Source organism: Lathamus discolor, chromosome 6 (genome assembly GCF_037157495.1).
Source record: "Lathamus discolor isolate bLatDis1 chromosome 6, bLatDis1.hap1, whole genome shotgun sequence".
NCBI classification, from domain to species: Eukaryota; Metazoa; Chordata; class Aves; order Psittaciformes; family Psittacidae; genus Lathamus; species Lathamus discolor.
In genome coordinates, this window is record NC_088889.1 from 91,804,174 (window position 1) to 91,824,875 (window position 20,702).

The 20,702-nt window shown below is 49.3% G+C and overlaps 1 protein-coding gene across 3 annotated transcripts; it reads left to right on the plus strand.

Annotated features, from left to right (window-relative positions):
- The first annotated feature begins 248 nt into the window (after positions 1-248).
- On the plus strand, positions 249-17,502 carry COG7 (component of oligomeric golgi complex 7). Of its 3 annotated transcripts, none has more exons than XM_065684961.1 (17): positions 249-547; positions 901-1,049; positions 1,536-1,652; positions 1,832-2,000; positions 2,815-2,897; positions 3,658-3,780; positions 5,030-5,228; positions 7,954-8,081; positions 8,618-8,769; positions 9,925-10,041; positions 10,557-10,622; positions 11,366-11,552; positions 12,544-12,684; positions 13,146-13,229; positions 14,977-15,091; positions 16,199-16,342; positions 17,186-17,502. In XM_065684961.1, the coding sequence occupies exons 1-17, from the start codon at positions 382-384 to the stop codon at positions 17,350-17,352; spliced, it is 2,307 nt and encodes a 768-aa protein (XP_065541033.1). In that variant the 5' UTR covers positions 249-381; the 3' UTR covers positions 17,353-17,502. The 3 variants fall into 3 exon arrangements, with proteins under 3 accessions (XP_065541033.1, XP_065541032.1, XP_065541034.1); XM_065684960.1 differs by having other exon boundaries at positions 250-547; positions 8,615-8,769; XM_065684962.1 differs by lacking the exon at positions 249-547 and having other exon boundaries at positions 1,012-1,099; positions 8,615-8,769.
- Positions 17,503-20,702: the final 3,200 nt, after the last annotated feature.

Here is a 20,702-nt window from a genome sequence, read left to right on the forward strand (position 1 = left end):
CGGGGCCGTGGCTGCTCTGCGCCCCGGGGGATGTGGTTTGCAGAAGGCACAAACCGGAGCCCGGGCAGTGCAGGGGCTGTGCTGGGACCGGCCTGCGCGGAACCGGCCGTGTGCCCCCGCACGCACCGCGGGCCCTGGGCTGGCGGCAGCTCTGGCACTCGGGTGGGGAAAGGACCGGGCCCGGGGCCCGCACCGGTAACGGGAGCGGGTGGGCGGGGCTCCGGTGGGGGCTGCCCCGCACCGGCACCGCCGGCTCCCGCACTAAGCCGGGGCCGCTCCCCGATAGGCCGCAGCCTCCGCCCCGCCCCGCGCGGCTGCGCGCAGGAGTACGGCGGCCGGCAGGGCCCGGCGGCCTTGCCCGCTGTCCGCCGAGCCGCGGCCATGGATTTCTCGCGGTTCCTGTCGGACGAGTTCGAGGTGAAGAGCTGGGTGAACGCGGCCTTCCGGGCCGTGCAGCAGGAGGCGCCGGGCAAGGTGGACGCTCACGCCGCCACGCTGGTGATGAAGCTGCAGCTCTTCATCCAGGAGGTCAACAACGCCGTGGAAGGTGAGGCGGGGCCCGGCTGAGCCGCTCCCGGCGCGGAGCGGCCTCCCCTGCGCCTCGGGGCCCTCTCGGGCCCGGCCCCACCGGGGAAGCGGCTGCCGCTGCCAGGGCAGGGGTGGGCGGGGGCTGGGCCGGGTTGGAGCAAGCTGCTCCAGTGGAAGGTGCCCCTGCCCGTGGCTGGGGTTGGGACTGGAGGAGTTAAGGTCCCTCCAACCCAGGCTCATTCTATGGTTCCATGAGCTAAATCGATGTTGTTTTGTGGTGCTGTTAAAGATCAGATGAGATTATTGCGAACCTCCCTCTTTGCTGTGCGGGTTCTCCCGCCCTTCTCACTGTTCTGCTCGATGTTCCTGCAGAAACGAGCCATCAGGCTCTCCAGAACATGCCCAGAGTCCTCCGGGAAGTGGAGGTCTTGAAACAGGAGGCGACGTTCCTGAAGGAGCAAATGATCCTCGTGAAAGAAGACATAAAGAAATTTGAAGAAGACACAGCTCAGTCAATGCAGGTGGTGCTTGTCTTACTTCAGTGGTCGTCTGCAGCTTGTGAAACCCTCAGGTGTCCAGTGATGTTCCTATTAAACAGTCTTGTGAACCCGAGATAGGCAAAACCACTTCTTTTAATGCCAATGTTGGGAAGGTGGGTGACACAGCCCAGTGCAGTGTGTTTTGTGAGGAGCAGCTGAGCATGCTGCTGCTCAGGAAGGTTGCTGTTACCTGACTGGGGACACCGATTTCTGCCTCTTGGGTGCATAGAGTTTTTCAGGCAAAGTGGACACCAGAAGTGCAGCCCAGGCCTCAAACCAGCCTTCTGTTGTTTGACTTTGGAGGTTGGTTTAACAGCTCCCACTCTGTCAGCCAGCTCCTTCCTCCTTGTAACAGGGGGATCTTTTCACACATTTTCTCTAAGTCCAAGCCCAAAGCGCTCCCATAGGATAAGTGTCTGTGCAGTCTTCTCTTGTTTCAGTGGGCAACATGGTTTATCTTTTCTTCAGGTCCTGGTAGAGATTGACCGAGTGAAATCTCGCATGCAGTTGGCTGCAGAGTCACTTCAGGAAGCAGACAAATGGAGCACGTTAAGTGCAGACATTGAAGAGACTCTTAAAACACAGGTAGGTATCACATTATTCTGTCTGGTCTTTGTGCCTTCAGCTTTGCAGGGAGACTGTGTTTGAAAGCAGCTTTTGAAGTGACTCTAAAACAAGTGCCTGTTTGTAAAATGTCATGATGGAACTGGTGTTAATGCTTTCCAAGGCCTTGTTGGGTAACCAGGTTGCCTTCCCTGTGGCAGGATGTGCCTGTGATTTCGGCCAAGCTCACGAGCATGCAGAGCAGCCTGACAATGCTTGTGGATACGCCGGATTACTCTGAGAAGTGTGTGCATCTGGAGGCTCTGAAGAACCGGCTGGAGGCCATGGCCAGCCCTCAGATTGTTGCTGCTTTTAACTCCCAGTCTGTAGGTCAGTAGCTGTTGGTGTCATTCGCTATCAGCGCAGAGTTGATGGTCTTTAAAGAGTAAAATGTTTGGGTGGGGGGTGTTTGTCCTGAGGCTGTTCTGGGCCTGTGGAGACATGGGGCTTTTCTCCCATTGAAGAGTTTCTCTGTTTACACTGAAATCATGTTTTTTTCCTGAAGTCCAGCTCCTGTAACATAAACCTGTAAACGTCCACAGAGCATCTGCTTGTGGTGACTGGCACAGATGAGGAGCACTTCAGGTTACTTGGTGCTTTTGTTTCTCTGCTTTCTGGGTCCTCTTTGCAAACAAGGTCTCATTACTGATGTATTCTGTGGACAGAGCTACAATCACCCCCTCACCCTGCAAACCAGACCTTTGAGGAACTGGGGTTTCAAAGGCTCATGTAAGAGCTAACTGTGCTATTAGTCTTGAGGCAGCATACATGGTTAGGTAGCAGCTTGAGGAGTGGTGAAGGCAAAGCTGAGGACTTTGCGAGGTATGTTCTGGTTTTGTAGATAACTGTTTTCCAGAAACAAGCTGCTATTTCCTCCCAAGAAACCCTCTGGCTTTATCCATCTTGAATACTAGATACATTGAAGAAGTTAAATTCATTCCTCGTGCCTGCTGCCTGTTCTAGTTTTTGAGTGTGAGTTTAAGGCAGTTCTGCGCCTGTTTGAGAAAATAAGCAAATGAGGTGAAAGTGCGTTTGTCTGTATAGGCTGTTATGTGTGTTCCCCTCAAAGAAGAATTCTCTTGCTCAGTGAGGTTAATGTCTCACCCTCACCTTTGACTGTGATCTATTACTTTGTTTTGTTTAGATCAGGCAAAAACGTTTGTTAAAGTCTTCACTGAAATTGATCGGATGCCCCAGCTCCTTGCTTACTATTATAAATGTCACAAGGTCAGTATCCGGATAATCCTTTAGTGCAGAGCAATAAAAACGACCTCTTGCTTGGCTTGGACCGTAGGGGGAGCTGCTACATCACGTATCTTATCTGTTCGAAGGAGGCAGGAACCTGTTCTCTGTGTTCTCTGTCTTCTCTTCCTGGCTCTTAACAGCTTTAGTTGCTCCCTGTGTTTCAAGTGTAAGCCTCCCTTCAGGGCTGTGTGCTTCTTCCTGCAATAGACAGAGGATATGTGGGTTCTGCTTGAATTCTCTGAACCTTATAGTTCTGCTTTGCTTTTCTTGGATGTGGCTATGTCAGCAGAACTTTATTGCTGCGACTTGCCAGCTGCTGAGTTCTGTAAACTCTTTTCAAGGAAGATTAAAAGTTGGAATTCCAGACAGTGCTGTGGCCATAACCTGATCCTCAAATTTCTCTCATGACTGTGACTTTTGAGGATTAAGTTCAAGGCTGGGGCTTGCCAAGTATTTCAACTATTATGTGGAGGTATCAGTTACAGGCTCATTTTATGAGTAAAATGCCAATGTTAATTAAATCCTTGTATCAACTAAGAAGCCTCTAGCTTCGTGCTGAAAGTCTTTTCCTTCTGTGGTGCTGAACTATAACAAAATGCTATGCTGCAGCCTGGGGAGAGGGGCGAGGGTGGGCATTGTGTGTTAGCAGAAGTGCTGAACATGGCAAGTTCTCAGTCTGAAATAACAGTATCTGGATCTGTGGACTGTCAGTTCTCCTCTTAGAATGGTTCTTCTTCTGCAGGTGCAGCTGGTGGCAGCATGGCAGGATCTTTGCCAGAGTGACTTAAGCTTAAATCGCCAGTTAACTGAACTGTACGACACACTCCTTGGGACCTGGCACTCGCAGCTCCAGTGGGCAACGCAGGTGCAGTGACTATTCAATGCTAGGTTAATAACAGGACTGAGCACACTCCTAATTGTCACAAAGCTCACCCTCTGAGTTGTGCTCTGCCTTATCAATGCAGGACAGAGCTTGCAACCTGCTTTCTGTTTCTTGTCCAGCTCTTGCAGACAAGATCTGATTTCTGGTGTTCCACCAACAGCAAGGTTGCTGCGTTATTGGCATTAAAGCTGCTCTATCACTTTCATCTGTATCTTAAGTTAAAACTAATTTGTCGGTGTTGCAAATGTGTTCTGTTGCAAGACATTTGAAATGCCTGAATTGCTTTATCACTTGGCCTGGAGGAAGCCCTCAGGGCCATATTAGACTGATCCATGTCACTGGTGGAAGATATGTGAGAGCTTCTGCTATCACCCCTTGAGTCTGTGTACGTGTTTTTCCTGTCAAGAATAATGCAGAATCCAAAAAAGTTGTCCTTCAGTGCAGTGAAGAAAGAAGTTCATACTCTTCAACCTCTCACAGAGGCTTTTCATCCATGAAGGGTAGGAGATTCTTATCTTCATGTTATGGAGCCTAGTGCAAGTGCTGGGCCTATGCTGCAGAGGAGCAGAATGTTCCCTTGAAATGTATTTTTTCTGCCTAATGATTCGATGTGAATTACATGTCAGATGTCAGCTTACATTGTAGCAGATGCTCTTTGGTTGGGAGAGGGAAATGGCATGCGGGGCAAAGCTCATCTCACTCAGTCTCCTGTGCTGCATCTGCTTTCTGGAGAGTTCTTGGACCTTTTTCATGGTGGGCCCAGCTTTCAAAGCAAATAACCGAGATGAACTGGCAAAAAAGTCCCCCATCAAAGGCTGTAACCCATTTTGTGCCGGAGTTGAGGGTGGTGCATGTAAATAAACGTTCTCAGCTGATTACAGTCTTTCTGACCTTCCCAGCATGGACTTCTGCCTATCTGACCAGTAACTTGGCTCATGATATAGTACAGTTCCTTCGTATTTTAGGGATACATGTGTTTTTTCCCCACACACCTGTGTAAACTAAGCGTTCTGTTTTCAAGTGCCTCTTTCTACCAGGTGTGTTTTTGAAACACTGTAGTGCCTGTGTGCTGCTGATTTCAGGTTTCACCTGTACCCGTCTTCACAGCTTCCTGTGCTGGTAGATGTGGTTTGTATGTTGGGGTTCTCTCTGGAAACCATCTGCTGCTTTCTGCCACTCGTGTTCCTCTGGGATAATGCACTTTTGCTTAGTAGCTCTTCTGCTGTCACAGGTTTTCAGGAACCCCCATGAAGTTGTGACTGTGTTGTTAATCCAAACTCTGGGAGCGTTGGTGCCTTCCATCCCTGTCTGCCTCAGCACTGCTGTGGAGAGAACAGGACAAGAAACCAAGCTGAATAAACTTCTGGAGCTCTATGATGCCACCGTCCACTTCTCAAAAGGGCTGGAGGTGGCGATGCTGCCAAACCTGAGTAAGGCTCTTGCACTGTATTTTGTCACTCTGTTCATCAGCTCCTTTGTAAAGTTCCATTTGGGATTTACTTTAGTTTTACACAGAAGGAGGGATTCTCTTCTGTGGTATTGACCTTTGACATTTGCACCCTTGTGTGACTGTACATGTACACGGCTGTCATGGTAAATAATGTTTAGCACTTTTCCTTTTATGAGCATTACTATTTCTTCTGCCTAATGGATGAGGAAATGTCTCTAGGGAAGCTATCTGTGAAGGCCATTGTGAAAGATTACAAAGCATTAAAGTTGAGGAGTTTCCTGGAATTAAGTCACACCTTGCTAAACAAGAGAAAACCTGCTTGAAAGCTGCATCCATTGAGTGCTGAAGTTTTATTTTGGTAGTTTCTTTGTTGCTACTGGCTTATGTGTTAATCAGGTAAAAATGCAAGGCCAGATACATTTTCTGAACCACGGGTAGTTTATTCCCTAGCAGCATCCTGGGTGCTTGATTCAAAGTCTAACCTGTGCTATCCGTACCCTCTGTTTGTCATCTCGTTTTGGTCATGACTCAGTGAATAATTCCCACAAACCACAATGTAGTGAGGTGTTGTGTTTACATAAGTTTATGCCTCATTTGAACTGTTGGCTATTTATAGTCCTTTATTAATCTACTAGGGTCCCTTCAAAGACTGGGTAAGGGAAAATCCTAAATTAAAGCTAATGGAGCGTTCCTAATGCTCTTTTCCTGTGTTTGGTTCCTCGTACCATTGTCTTGAGCTATTTCAACCCAGATTCTTGATCATGTAAATTATGATTACTGGGCAATTTGAGGGAGTATGACTGTCATTGGGTCTGGTTTTATTGTCTTTGTGTACTCTTGGCAGTCATTTTCTATCCTTGGCTTAGCTTAATTTGTGGTTCATGATAGAAATTATTAAAAAGGACTTGGAAAAATGGAGTCACATTCTAGAAGATGGTGGAATAGGAAGACAGCTGCTGCCCTGCTGTCAGAGTGTGTTTAAGAAAACCCCAATAAACCTTCATTTCCATCTCTTGCTGTGGGGTAAGACATATAGCAAAAGAAGTATCTCAAGAATGGAAAGGCAGGTGACTCAGCAGAACAGAGTCAAACCAGTTCCTACATATGTGTATGTGAGGGGAGGGTTCAGTTGTGATTCACAGGATAATTCAGGCTGGAAGGAACCTCAGGAGATGGTCTGGTACAACCTCCTGCTCCAAGCAAGGTCCACTATGAGGTCGGACCATGTTTCCCAGGGTATTGCATAGTTTGATCTTGAAAACATCCAAGCATGGAGGCAGCCCAGGCTTTGGGCAACCTGCTCCATTGCTTGTTTGTCCTTGGGGTGTAAAGATTTTTCCTTCTCTCCAGGATTCAAGGTAATTGTGGTTTGCTGCTAGTTTGAATTTGACAAAGCTTTACAGTAAAGAAGCTGGGCAAAGAAGAGATTCAGAGCGGCCCTGCAGAGAAGGACTTGGGGGTGCTGGTTGATGAGAAAATGAACATGGGCTGGCAGTGTGCGCTCGCAGCCCATAAACCCAACTGTATCCTGGGCCGCATCAAAAGGAGCGTGACCAGCAGGTCAAAGGAGGTGATCCTGCCCCTCTACTCTGCTCTTGTGAGACCTCACCTGGAGCATTGTGTGCAGTTCTGGTGTCCTCAACATAAAAAGGACATGGAACTGCTGGAACAAGTCCAGAGGAGGGCCACGAGGATGATCAGGGGACTGGAGCACCTCCTATATGAAGACAGGCTGAGGAAGTTGGGGCTGTTCAGCCTGGAGAAGAGAAGGCTGCGTGGAGACCTCTGAGCAGCCTTCCAGTATCTGAAGGGGTCCTATAGGGATGCTGGGGAGGGACTCTTCGTCAGGGACTGTAGTGACAGGACAAGGGGTAACGGGTTAAAACTTAAACAGGGGAAGTTTAGATTGGATCTAAGGAGGAAATTCTTTCCTGTTAGGGTGCTGAGGCACTGGAATTGGTTGCCCAGGGGGGTTGTGAGTGCTCCATCCCTGGCAGTGTTCAAGGCCAAGTTGGATGAAGCCTTGAGTGGGATGGTTTAGTGTGAGGTGTCCCTGCCCGTGGCAGGGGGGTTGGAACTGGATGATCTTGAGGTCCTTTTCAACCCTAACTATTCTATGATTCTATGTAACAGCTGGTGTCCAGCTCTGATTTGAGAAATGGTGGTTCAGACCTGGTTTTTGTTTGGGTTTGCAGCTCTGCTCGACAGGATGGCACTGAAATACTGAGTTCATGCTTCACCTTCAGCTGTGGTTGAGGAGCACCGTGAAGTAGAAGTGCCAAGTGGATTGAGTTAGTGTCAATTTTGAATATTAACCAGACCTCCTGATAAATGAGATTGCCCCTGTTTGAAGGTGTGGGAGTAATGTGTTTCACTTCTCAAACGGCTTCACTCCTTCCCTTCCACTGTAGGTTGGAATGTTTAATAGATTCTTGTCACCCAGGCTGCTGTAGAGCAGTGAGTGATAATTTTCTTGAGGCACTTGTTGAGGTAGAACATCTTGGGCTTAGGAAGCAGGTAGAGATAATAACCTTGGTTTTAAATAAATAAGTAAAATCTGTGTAGATGAGACTTGAAGCTGCTGGGCAGCATTCCAGGGCTGTGTAGGCAGCGGGCTCCAACTGGGGAACTGCTGCAGGTTGCTTGAAGCAAGGCTTTTAGTAGCAATTCATCTGTTTGTAGACTAAACACCTTATTCCTTGTAGAGGAGCAGAACCTGGTGAAAGTGATGGAACTGGTGGAAGCGGTGTACGGTCCCTACAAGCCCTATCAACTCGAGTATGGAGACCTGGAAGAGGAAAACCTCCTCATTCAGATCAGTGCAGTGCCCTTGGTAATGTCTTTGTTCAACTACACAGGGGGAGGCTTGAAACTTCTACTAAATACAAGGGTCTTTGTCATTGCTCTCCTTCCTCCTCTATTTTTTTGGGAATGTTTCCTGCTTGCAGTGTATTTTTTTTATTGATAAGTAACTTAAGAAACGAAGTTAATTCAGCAGCACTGTCAGGTTAGAGGTAGCTCCTTCCTTCTTCACACAACAACCAGCACTGTGCGGATCTGCTGGAGACTTTACCAGAATATTACTGTCAACCAAGAGCCTGCTTCAGGTTCAGTAGATTTTAAGGCCAAGAGGAAAGTCCTTTTTGTAAAAGAGTCTGTTGCTGGCTGAACTGTTTTTTCTTGAAGACCTGGTAAACATTGGATTTGGCAGCTTTTATTAGCAGGAGGGTTGGAGCAACCAACATTGTTCTCCCTTATGTGTTTCACAAGATCAGAGGATACTGGGAGAAGTGCATGTTACACAAGGTGTCTTTAACGCCTAGACACTCACTGAAAGTCAGGCTTAACTTTGTTGTTGTTATTTAGGAGCACTGGGAAGTAATTGACTGTGTCCAGGAACTGAACCATTCAGTCAACAAACTCTTCATCCTGGCTTCTGGAGCCATCGACAACTGCATTAAGCTCACGGATGGACTGGGAGTGTGTGGGCTCCTTAAGGCCCTGAAAGCTCTTTTCTCCAAGTAAGGTGCTTTTAGTTACGCTGCTCTATTTATCCTGCGGGAGTAGCAAGTACTCAGTTTGTGGCCAAGGACTTTGTAGCTTATGAAGAAGGGCTGAGAGTGGAAAGTATCTATAACCAGAGTGCGAATCATCTGATGTTCCCTCCTGCTGCTTCCTTCAGGCAGTGACTGTTTCTTAGGGGAAAATGTAAGCTTTTAGTGGCAAAATCAGAGACTTTTCTTGGCTGTTTTCTATTCTGGTTGGGCTGAAACTTGTTTTTAAAAAGTACTTTTGGAGGGGAAAATGTTTCCTGAAGCAGCATGAGACAAAGACAGATTTGGCTGATGAAAGTAGATCTCAGCGGGGAAAAATACACCTACTGGGACAAGTGACCTCACATTAGGAAGCTACCTGAAAGGGCGAGGTACCCTATAGAGTGAGGTTCACTGCAAGTTCTTGTGTTGAAGTATCACCGACAGCCCACTTAGATAGCGTTCCAATACCCATTACCTCCTGATACCAAAAGTGCTGCTCACAAGGTATAAATCAACCTGTTGCCTTGGTGCCCTCGGGGGAAGAGGGAAGCACACCTCTCTGATCTCACCTTCTTTATAGGCAGTTACATAGCAGTGTGCATGCCTACAGCTTATGGGCATTATTTAAGAAAAGAACAGGGGGGGTGTGGAAGACAAAATGTTCTCCTTTTATCCATGTTCTCATCTGGGGAGTAGCTGAGAAAACAAATTCATGAGATTGTTGTCGCTGTGTTCCTGGAGTAGGGGCCAAGTGATGCTGGAGTACCAGTAGCCTTATAAACTTTTTCTGGTCTTTTCTAGGAGGTGTCATTGGGGCAGTGGTAATAAAAGTGTCTTACTCAGACCTTTTTGTGGGAGTGGAGAGTTTCTTGTAACCCATATGCAGCAACCAGGTAGCCACAGAGCATCTGCTCCTCTGAGTTTCAGCCTGTTTTCTAGTGTAGGCTTGAGTGGGCTGTGACTGATCAGTTCTTCACATTCATGTGTTTGGACTGGAACAAGTGTCTCTTCTGAACTCCTTTTAATATTCCTGGTTCTTGGTCCTTGTAGAGGGCTGAACAGGCAAACTGCAGGACATGCAGTTGTGCTGCTCTCAACCTGTTCTCTTATGCTGGTGCTTGTCTCCATTCCTTGTTACAGGTATACATCTGACTTTACAAATACATTGCAGTCTATACGAAAGAAATGTAAACTGGATGATATCCCATCAGATTCCCTTTTCCAGGAGGACTGGACTGCATTCCAAAACTCTGTCCGGTAATGGGGGTTTCTTTTGCCCAGCTCAGAACTGATTTTTGTATCAGCGTCATAGGGAATTACTTGGGGTCAGTTTACACAAGTGCTTAGTGCAGGCTGCGGGGCTGTGCTCGCTTGGCTGCAGTGCTGCTGGGAGCCTTGGTGTTGGTGACTGGGTTTCAGGTTGCTGCTGGCACAGTAAGAGCTGTGAGGCTCCCCACCCTGTCTGGAGCAGGGCTCCATGTCCTATTGCTCGAAATATCAGCAGCTCTTAGAATTTTCCCAGTGACATGGAGCCACCCTTAGCCACGATGAGAAGCAGTATGTATGTGGATGAGGCTGTTGGGCAGAAAAACCCAGGTTGTTGCCAAATGGACACAGTGAATAGCCAAATTAGCTCGTGATAGATGTGTCCCTTGTGGGCTGTGGTTTGGTTCTTGCATTTTATAATCACTTAGCACGTGTTCTCTGGGAGGATTCTGGCATTATCTGCCTCAAATCTCCCAACATGCATTTTTTGTCTTGTCCTTTCCCAGGATCATTACTACCTGTGGTGAGCTCCTTCACCAGTGTGGAGACTTCGAGCAGCAGCTGGCCAACAGGTGAGCGCTGCTGAGTTCATTTGTGAGCTGTTAGCACAGGAAGCAAGCTGAGAGAAAACAGCCACCGAGGCGCTTCCATGGTGCGTGGAGGAAAAGCAGAGCCTGGGGGTTTTCCCCCACTGCCCTCCCCATCTGCTCAGATGTCAGAGAATGGTCATGGACTGTTCCACTCTCTTGTGCCCTGTGACAGTCACAAGAATCCTTTCTCTTGGATACGTGGCTGGCTATCGAAATGACACCACAAATGGGGTTGGGAGGGAATTTTCCATCAGATCAAACTGGCAAGATTCTGACCCTCCCTTGTGAGATGGGGCAGGAATCCTTCACTGAGGTGTGTGTAGGTGTGCTTTAACCCATCGATTCCTTGTAACTTGAGGAGCATCAAGCACAGGCAGCACATAGATCTTTGGTTGCTTGTAAGCATTGCACTGCTCAGCCTCTTGTACTGTGAAGTGCTTTATTCTGACTTGAGTGCCTGGGCTCTGTATAGGAGACAGGGGCTGCAGGGTGGGGAGCTGGGTTTGTTCTGTGTTTGCCTGGTGCCCTGAGAGCACAACCCTCTCTTCCTTCTCAGTGTTTTTGAGCTGCAGACTAGATGTGAGTGTTGGCTGTAGTTAGTGTCTGCCACCAATTAATACTCTCCTGAAGTAGCATAAATGTGGTGTTGTTCCTGGGGCCAACATGAGAAGCACAGTGGTACCTGCAGAGGATGTTGCTGATGACTTCGGTGTGTTTGTTTTCAGGATTCTGTCCTCTGCTGGGAAGTATCTCTCGGACTCCTACAGCCCCTGTAGTTTTTCTGGCTTTCAGGATACCAGTTCTGCAGAAAAGAAGAGCTCCATCAAGAATCCCTGGCAGGAATACAATTACCTTCTGAAGGAGAATCCATCCGAGTATGCCAGCCTTATGGAAACGCTTTACACTCTAAAGGTAGCTTTGATGCTGGGGGAGTCTGCCTCTGTCCTGGGGTGCTGCTGGGCCCACAGGTGGTAGATGAGACCTGGATTCCCCTTGCAGGGTGATTACTTTTCACCCTGAGCTGCAGCTTTCTGATGGGCAATGTTCCAAGTCTTCCACACAGACAACGATCTGTGGAGAGATAAAATGTCCAAACCCAGGAAGCCTGGACTCGTTCCATCTCTCCCCAGATCCTGGCTGTGTTTTGTGAACATGCCCTTATCAGTTCAGGTGAGGGAGATTTTTGTCACGGAAAACATTGGGAAGATTGTGTTGGAGCCGTCTCAAGTTCTGGAGCCCACAGACTGGCTTCTCAGGACTTCCTTTGCCACCTACGCTCTGCTGCCATATCCATTCTGAACTATCATTCTGCAAGATCATTCAGGCGTGCATCTGTGAGCAGGGTAGAATGACTCCAGTTATCTCCTGATCTCAGTTATGTTTGCCATCATTGGTCACATGTGGTTGTGAAGTCAAGGTTATGAATCTCTTGTTTCCTCAAAATGTTCAGATTTCTTCTGCACTTCATCTACCTGCAACATGTGCAGCTCTGCCTTCAGTGTTCCATGTTTGACTTTAATGTTTGCTAAATAGTCAAGTTCCAGAGGTACTCCTCGTGGAAAACTTTTGCTTAATTCCATGCAGGGAATCAGTTGTGCCCTTTGACTGAAAGTCAGTTTTGCCATCTTCTCTGCAAGTGTCTTGGTGTCTGGCCTGTGCTGGTGCCTGGCATGGTGGAATGTGATGCTTGTTCTTTGTTCTCCATTGCAGGGAGCAGTGCACAGTTTCTGTCTTGACTAACTGGTTGGGATAGGGCATCCCAAAGGAGCCAAGCTGTGCAGTTGCAGAGGACAGCCCTTTTGTATTAGGATGACCTAATAAAGATCTCTGAAGGATGTTAACATAGCCTCTCTGTGGGCAGCTTAGTGGCTTCTGTATGTAAACAGTTTTCTGTGTGTGTTAGGAGAAAGGAACAAGTAACCACAACCTGTTGTCCTCATCGCGATCTGCCCTGAGCCGCCTCAACCAGCTGGCACACCACTTGGCTTTTGATTCTGTCTTTCTTCGCATCAAACAGCAGCTCCTGCTCGTTTCAAAGATGGAGGTGAGTGGTGGGGGCATTGCTCTGATCCAGGCTGGCGAGGTTTACCCGTGGGATGGACACCTTAGGGCAGCTTACTGCTCGCTATTGCTTACCTTGCTCCTGGTCATAGTTTCCCTCTGGTATCACATCTCTTCCATGAGCTACAGTGAGTGGCAAAGTTTGCATCCCTTCATCCGCAGCATTCACCACAGACAGCAGTTTGTGAGCTCTGATGTTGGCTTGAGATGTTGCTTTTCCTACCTGCATGGGCACGTGTTTCTCACAGGGAGCTGTGTGGAAAGGGGTGTGTGTTCTGGGCCTGAAGGAGGATAAAGGAAGCAGTTTTCCCCACTACCTGTCTTCTGCTTTCTGAAAGTTCTTGGGTAGTTGCAGTTCATGTTGCTTGGTGACCCCTTCCTGAGTACGAATAAATTTTGTCCTCTGGGAAGTCATAGGTTCATTCCTCACATTTTGCCTTACAGGGTTGGAGTTCTGGTGGCATTGGTGAGACCCTAACAGATGACCTGCCCAACTTCAGCCTGACTCCTCTGGAATATATCAGCAATGTAAGAGCATGCTGGGGTGCTACTGGAAGCCCAGCACTGGGGGAATCTCTTCTGCATTTCCCATTTTTGTGTAAAATCCTAATGTTTGTTTAAATTATTACATGATGGTGATAGATGCTCTCAGTGGTCCAGCCCTCATCAGTTGGGTTGTGCCATTCATTGTAGCTTTTGTGAAACCCTTGTCAAGTTCTGGACCAGGAAAAGGAGTCAGGAGCACAAGGAGTGGTTCTTCTGTTGAACTGTACTGTTTACAGTGTTAACTCCTGTAATGGGATGGGAGCTGCCAGCTTTTGTTTGTAGGGGTGAACATTGAACACATCTTCCTAATGCAGCTCATATAGCAGAGGAGCTCCTGTGATGTGTACTGGGGTGATTTAATTGTACTAGGAAGTTAAAAAGTCTTGAACTCTTACCCTTCTAATCCCCATGTGACTCCCTGGTTTCTCTTTCTGATGGAATAACAGTGAAACCTGCCTGGCAGTGGGGTGTCTTGAGTGGCAAAGGAAAATGAACTGTGCATTCCTTCTGACTCGGCACCCCTCGGTTCTGTGCTGCTGAACAGCACCCAGACAGCTTTCCTGTTCTCTTGGTGTTTCAAGTTGCTGCCAGATTTGCAGTTCAGATATTAATATGAGCTGCTGCTACCTCAATACAAAGTATAATTTGATAAGGAAGTTTTCTATGCTACTGGCGTTCCGTGCCTTACACAGGGAATGGCTTTTCAAGGGCAGGCTTGGTTTAGAAAGCTCACGGGCAGTGGATAAGGTAAAGCCTCAAGGGAAGGCTGCTGCTGAATTCTGAGGAGCTTTCTGATGAGTGCAGTTCACCAAGAGCTGTGTGTGGTTGGCAAGGGGATGAATCTTCTCACCTGTCCATTTCACCAAGAGTTAAAGCTGAGATGTGTGAGATTGCTACTTGATCCTGTGAGGAATCAAAGCACACTTCTGCCTGTCTAAGGCAAAGAGGAACTTCAGAAAATTTCAGATGCAAAGCATTTGTTTTCGGACATCTTTTCAGATCCACCCTTTATCTTGCTGCTGGGCGATAGGTGGGCCAAGACTAAGCCAAGGCTTTCTCTTGGGCAGTCTTGAAGTAACACTGCTGTATTGTGCAGAAAACAAATTGATGTGTGTGCTGCGTAGGTGAAAAGGCTGGCTGATGTGAGCTCAGAAAACACTATTAATGAGCGTGCCCCGTAATGGGAGGCAGAGTACTCTGATCTGTATCTGCACCTAGGAAGAGTCTCTGTAGCAGCAGGTAATCATTCAGTAACAGTGCAGTATTTGCTGGATGCCTGAGGTTCTGCAGCTCTCGTGTGAATCTGTGAGCACGGTCCCTCTCTGGGAGTGACACGTTTCTGTAAATCACTATTACATTGTCACTGGAATGTGTTTCTTCTTCAGTGGTTTTGTTTGCTTCCATCTCTTAGATTCTGCTCTAGAAAACAAATTGCCAGGAACACTCCAGAGAGCAAAGATTTGCTTGGAGGAACAGTTCTGTGCACAGGCTCTTCCTAACATGATTGTTTCAGTGACTACTTCTCTGACCTTGTGAAAAACTATTTCTTGTACAAAGTGCAGCAGTGAGCAAGAGCCAATTTGTTTCTGGGCAGATGTAGGTTAGCGAGTGGCTGTCAAGCTCAGCTTTCTGCTTTCAGGTGTGGATTACTGCAGTTGACTTTTCTCCTCTAGCAAAGTACTTGCTTCACATTTGTTCAGTGACTCAGCTCTTTGTGCTTTTATTCTAGATTGGGCAATATATTATGTCGCTTCCTCTCCACCTTGAGCCATTTGTCACTCAAGAGGATTCTGCTCTGGAACTGGCATTACATGCTGGAAAACTGCCTTACCCCCCAGAACAAGGTAGGGTGAAACCAAAGACTTGAAGTGTCTGAGCAAAGCTTTCACATTTTGGCATGACACGGATGTGATGTGTTGTGCTAACAAAGCTGTTGGAGGTCCAGTTCTTATTATCTGGTCATGCTGTTTCTTCCAATACTCTCGTGGTGATACCCAGGAGGAACCTCTAACTAACGGGTAAAATGTTTTTCAATTTCATTCAGACCAGAAGCTTTAGCTTGGTCTGAAGTTTGGTGTTTGTTGAAAGATGTTATTGATGTTTCTGTGCCAGCCAAAACCAGGGCAGACACTGGCCACAGTGACGAAAGCCCTGTGCTGGAACAAGTGCAATGGGTGCTGAGGCACCCACAGCCCTCAGGCACAGAAGGTGCCTCTTCACAGCTTTCTCCCCAGAGCACACTGCAGGGCTCTTGCTGCATGTTGTTGCTCAGTTTCTCGCAGCAAGCTGTGTTTTGGCTCACATTCCCTCTTCAGATGGCTGTCCCTACCTGTGTGTCATTCATCCTGCTGCAGTAACAACAGTAGCTGCATAATGCTTCCTGGCAGGTTGGCAGCGCACCACGGTTTGTGTGGTTAATCTGTGTTTACTTCCACTGACAGTCAAGGAAGCACAGAGCTTGGCAGTTAGATCTCCTGAGCCTGCTGAGGACACGCAGAGGTTTTTGCATTACGTAATTTGTCATCTTAAAGCATTTACATTTTAATAGCTCATTCATTTTCAAAACACTGATGGACAAGGAATGCTTTCGGAGCTTGAAAAAGCCCCCATGAATCCTTGGCATTGCTGTAGTTTGTGAACTGCTCCTGGAAGGTGGTCCTATGGAACGTGACAGGCAGTGCCCCAACCTCAACCTGATCCCCTGTCAGCCCCTTGGAAATGACCTCCCTGGAGAAGTAGTAGAGGCAAGGAGAGTGGTTTGGGGCTTGAGTTAGCCTTCAGCGTTGTGTAGCATCAGGGAGGATATGCAACTGCTTTGACTACTCCAAACAGCTGATCAGCTCTGGATACTGTAATGTCCTGCTGAAGAAGCAGTTACCCATTTGTCTTGTAACAAAAGCAGCACTAATGCAGGTGAATGAGCTGCCAGCTAAGGAGAGTTCTCTGTGCAGGAGACGAAGTGCCCGAGCTGGACAACATGGCAGATTACTGGTTGGGCTCCATTGCCAGGGCCACGATGCAGACCTACTGCGAGGTCATCCTGCAGATACCAGAGCTCACGGTGCACTCCACGAAGCAGCTCGCCACAGACATTGGTAAGTGGGGGGCACAAGATGTCCACAGGGCTGCTGCTGGAATGCAAGGGCTGCTCTGTTGTTATGTGAGATTTGAAGAAGCTGCAGTGTGTGTTTCTGCTGTAGTGAACATGTTGGTCTGGTGCCCAGCACGGTGGAGTGGTTCACAGCTGCTCTTTTGCAAAGTGTCCTGTCACATCCCTCAAGAGGGAAGGGTGGTTTTGCAGCACATGCTCCTGCTTCTTCACTGCTTTGTGTTTCTTGACTGTGGAAGTCAAAGTCCTTCAGAACTGAGAGGATTCCCTTCCAGTCTTAGCAGGGAAGGTCAGGCAATATCTCCTCCTCAGCTCACTGGTAAATGTGCTTGATGCCATTGACCTTAGCGAGAGTCTTTTTGATACTGCTTAAAGACAAGCCTGTGGATGTGAGGCTGGTTGCTCAGCATTCTTCCTTCCATCCTCGATTCCCCAGCTGACTCTGAAGCAGTGAGCTGGAATTCCCTCCTGCCTCACAACCCTTCACCTCTGCAGAACTTCTCAGCTTTCTTGCAAGCTCTTTGCCTTTGAAAGCGTGATTGTGATCCCTTATCCGTGACCATGGTGTCTGACCACCCTGAGGGTGTTGTCTTGCAGGTACTGAAACGTGACAGAACACGTCTCAGTCCTCTGAGCAGAGCAGGCAGTGTCCACATCAGCGTTCAGGAAGCCAAACCTGTGCAGTAGTCAGCTTCCAAACACACTGCCCTTCCCTGTGGGTTAGAGCCATCAGTGGCAGGATTCTTGCTGCTGGGAAGAAGGAAGGATAACCATCACCTGCCCCGTGTCTGTGACCTGTGCAAGTACATGTTTATCCTTAACCTTGCAGATTATCTAATAAACGTGATGGATGCCCTCGGCCTTCAGCCTTCAAGAACGCTGCAGAACATCGTGACTCTGCTGAAGGCAAAGCCAGAGGACTACCGGCAGGCTGCGAAAAGCACGCCCCGCAGGATGGCCAGCAGCATCGCTGCCATGCGCGGCCTGGAGTGCTAGTGGGGACATCCCTGTGCTGGACACAGCTCTGGGGCTGGCCTGCTTGAGTTGGGTTCATTTCACTCTAAGCTTTGTGAGGGCTGTGCACATCTCTGGGGATTAGGGGAATTAATTTCTGAATAACTTTTAATAAATGCCTTTGTGTAGGAAGAGCTTGTTCCATTTGTCCATCTCTAGAAATAAGGTGTCCTACAGGCAGATTCACCAAAGACTGGCTGGAAGAGCTTGGCCAGGCTGAGCAGAGCTGGCTTCTGACTGGAAATGCTCTGCTGGTTGCTGGAGAGCTCATGCTCCGTGGTTCTGAGGGGACTGGCTTTGTCAGAGAATTTAATCACTTCTGAATCTGAAATTAGGGGGTAGGTGCAACAAAGATGGGCTGATTGGAAGCTGGGCTGCCTGGAGGCCCTTGTCATTGCTCAAGTCTGTCATTAGTCACAACATCAGGAAGAGAGTCTCATCAATTAGTAGATGAGGCATGACCAAGCTCAGCACTGAGAATAAAACCAGTTTTGTAGGTTGTTCCTTGGGCCATTAATGTCTTCTTCTGAGAGCCATGAAGTTTATAAGAAGTTTAATGGAGGTGTTGCTTTCTCGTAAAGGTTGTTAAGGCCTGGTTTATAGTGCTTGGTAAAACAGCTCATCCATTTTAAGTGTGTGTTCTCAGGTCTACAAGAGATCCCACAGCTGGAATGCCAGCCGGCTGCCTCTCTGGGCAGCCCTGGGACCGGGTCAATCGCACCAACATCTTTCCTGCGTTTGTAGCACACGTGTAAGGTGCTGATACAGGCGTCTGGGTTACCAGTGGTGCATTTTGTGAGTGAAATGGCGTTCCTTGGCTCTTCTCAGCTGGACTTCGGTGATGTTTCACTGCCACAGCTGCAGTCTGGGGAGGTGAGGAGAGCACGGGTGCTTTATAAAGAGGTTTTGGGGTTTGTGGATCTTGGCACCTAGAACACTGCAGAGCAGGGGAGTAAACCGTGTTGTCTGGGCTGGTTTGAGTTCGTGGCAAGGTTTCAGTCAGACGTTTGCTCTTTTGTGTCCGAGTATGGAAAATCTGTTTTAAAGAGTGGGGGCTTCTCAGGCGCCTCGTTTGGCTGTGGGAACCCCCCCTGTGCACACGTGCACATCCCTGTGATGTTTCTGTGGGGCAGAGCCCAGCCCCAGAGCCCGAGCCGGGTACCGGGGACACTCACCACGGTTATCAGCTGTCAGACGCCCTCTATAAACCAGCAGTGACTGGAATAGTAAAACCGACCGCGTCCTGCCCGGGAACACGCTGTTCTCTTTACCTTGGTGTGAGGCGGGGGAATCCGCTCCTTGTGCCTCTCCCGTCCTTCTCCTGCCTTGTCGCTACCCGGGGAGGGTTTTGAGGCCATTTGCTGCCTGTGGCTGTGGTGTTTCATGGGGCCACGGGCCCTGGGCAGGCACCGGCTGGGTTAAAGGTGCACGGGTGCTGCAGGGGCTGGTGAGAGGGACCCAGCTCTGCCTTCCCCCTCTGCAGGAGCTCCCCACGGGTGCTGCTGTCCAGCAGCAGAAGAGCAGGCTCTGCGTGATTGCTTTGCCCCGCACAAAAGCATCTGATGTCCCTTAGCCCTGTCTGTATGTTTGAACAGCTCTTCGGGCCCGCACAAGGCCAGACTTCTTGGTAGTGATGCTGACAGCGTTGTCTGGAGGTGAGGATGCTGGAAGAGTTGCCCAGGTTCTTGTTCTCAGCTTCCCAAGTGTTTTAAGCAGATCCCTCTGTCGTGTCTTTGGAGGGAGTGGCGGTTTCTCAGTGCTGCAAAATCCTGTCCCTTCACAAGAGGTAAAGGAGGCTGTGCTGTGGGTTTATGGCGCTCAGGGGGAAGCATCCCCTTGGGGAGATAGGAAGTGAGGAGTCAGGCAGGAAAAGTCTAGGACAACCTCCAAGATCTGGCTTCCTCCCTCTTTACAAGCATCTCAAGTGCCTTTTGTCCATCATCTCCCTCTTCTAGTGTCTGCTGCAAGCCTGTTGCTTGTTTAATGTGTAAAAGATAATGGTGTTGTTTCTGAGGCAGCACTCGTGGAGGCATCGCTCCAGGTGCTAAGCCCCTGTAAGCATTAAGTTGGTGGAAGGAGTCGGAAGCTCTGCAGTGAACCTGCTCTGCCAAGTGGCGCAGCGTCAGCTCCTGGATAACCTCCTCGTGTCCGGAGTTCTGGGCAGTGGCAATTAAAACAAAGGCAGCCTCCAGCCTGGGAGGTCCGTGAAGGGCTGGTCTGTGCTCATGTCCCGGTGCCAGCTTCTCCCATTGCACCCGTTTCTGGGCACTGTCAGAATGAAGAGCCCTGGCCCATGGGCTGCTGACCCTCATCGAGGAGCAGAGCAAAGCCTCTGCAGGGCTCCTGCATCAGGTCCCAGGTCTGGCTCTGTGAGCACCCATCACACACTGAGCCAGGAGGTGGTGGGACTGGCACTGAGCTGGGACCCAGGGGGGCACGAAGGGGCAGCCACAGCCTGCACCAGGCCCTCCTGACCCCTCTCTCTCGGCAGCAGAGAACCCAGCCGGGCTGCGAGAGAGGTTTCCAAAGCTGCCTCATTAGTTAAGAGCCTTTTGTAAGAGGGTTTGAGCTCCGGGTTCCTGCAATCACCAAGTGGAACTGAGGAGCTGCTGTGGAATTTCAGCTGCTGAGGTCATAGAAAGTGAGCACTTTCACTTCCCATCCCTTTTGGGGTGAATCGTGGTGTTTTGAAGTTCATGCATCAAGTCTTACAAAATTAAGGCTGCAGAAGTCCTGTGCGTTATCTTGTACTGCAGCAGCGTGAGACCGGCACCGCCAGTGGGGCAGGGTACTTTGAACACAAAATCCATTGTGTGGGGCAGCACCAGCGGAGCCGGTGGGATCCCATCCATCCCCGGTTCCTTGGTCCTGCTGCTGGGCAGCAGCACCAACCCCACCGCCACTGAGGGCAGATGGGGACCCTCGGCAGGCTCTGCCCTGGCAGCTCTGCACTGGGACTTGGTGGAGCATCAAGTAGAGGAGCATGGTCCTGCCATGGACCTCCCTCGCCGCTGTGCCCAGCAGCTCCTGCCGCGCCGGGCACCGTGCCCAGGACATCGTGTTCCCAACGCCTGACTGAACCACGCGATCCTGTTTCCTCTGGAGGCTCTGCGGAAGCACCTGGGTGAGGCAGGGCCAGGGGTGGGTGGGATGTGATGGGGCCGGGGGAGCTCACTGCCCGCCCAGCCCCATGGGGACCACCGGGCCTCTTGGTCACCCTCACATCGGGGTGAGCACAGCACATTGCTGCTTGGAGCCGCTGCCGCCAGGCTCCTGCCCGCCGAGCTGCGCCGCTGCCAACAGGAAGCACGGGGCATGTTTAATAATGTATT

What these genes read in the sequence shown, in the direction of transcription:
- COG7 (XM_065684960.1), top strand. Translation starts at nt 382, where the DNA reads ATGGATTTCTCGCGGTTCCTGTCGGACGAGTTCGAGGTGAAGAGCTGG. An exon ending in AGATCAGTGCAGTGCCCTTG is followed by an intron (nt 8,082 to 8,614) that starts GTAATGTCTTTG and finishes GTTGTTATTTAG; the next exon opens with GAGCACTGGGAAGTAATTGA. An exon ending in GCCTTACCCCCCAGAACAAG is followed by an intron (nt 15,092 to 16,198) that starts GTAGGGTGAAAC and finishes TTCTCTGTGCAG; the next exon opens with GAGACGAAGTGCCCGAGCTG.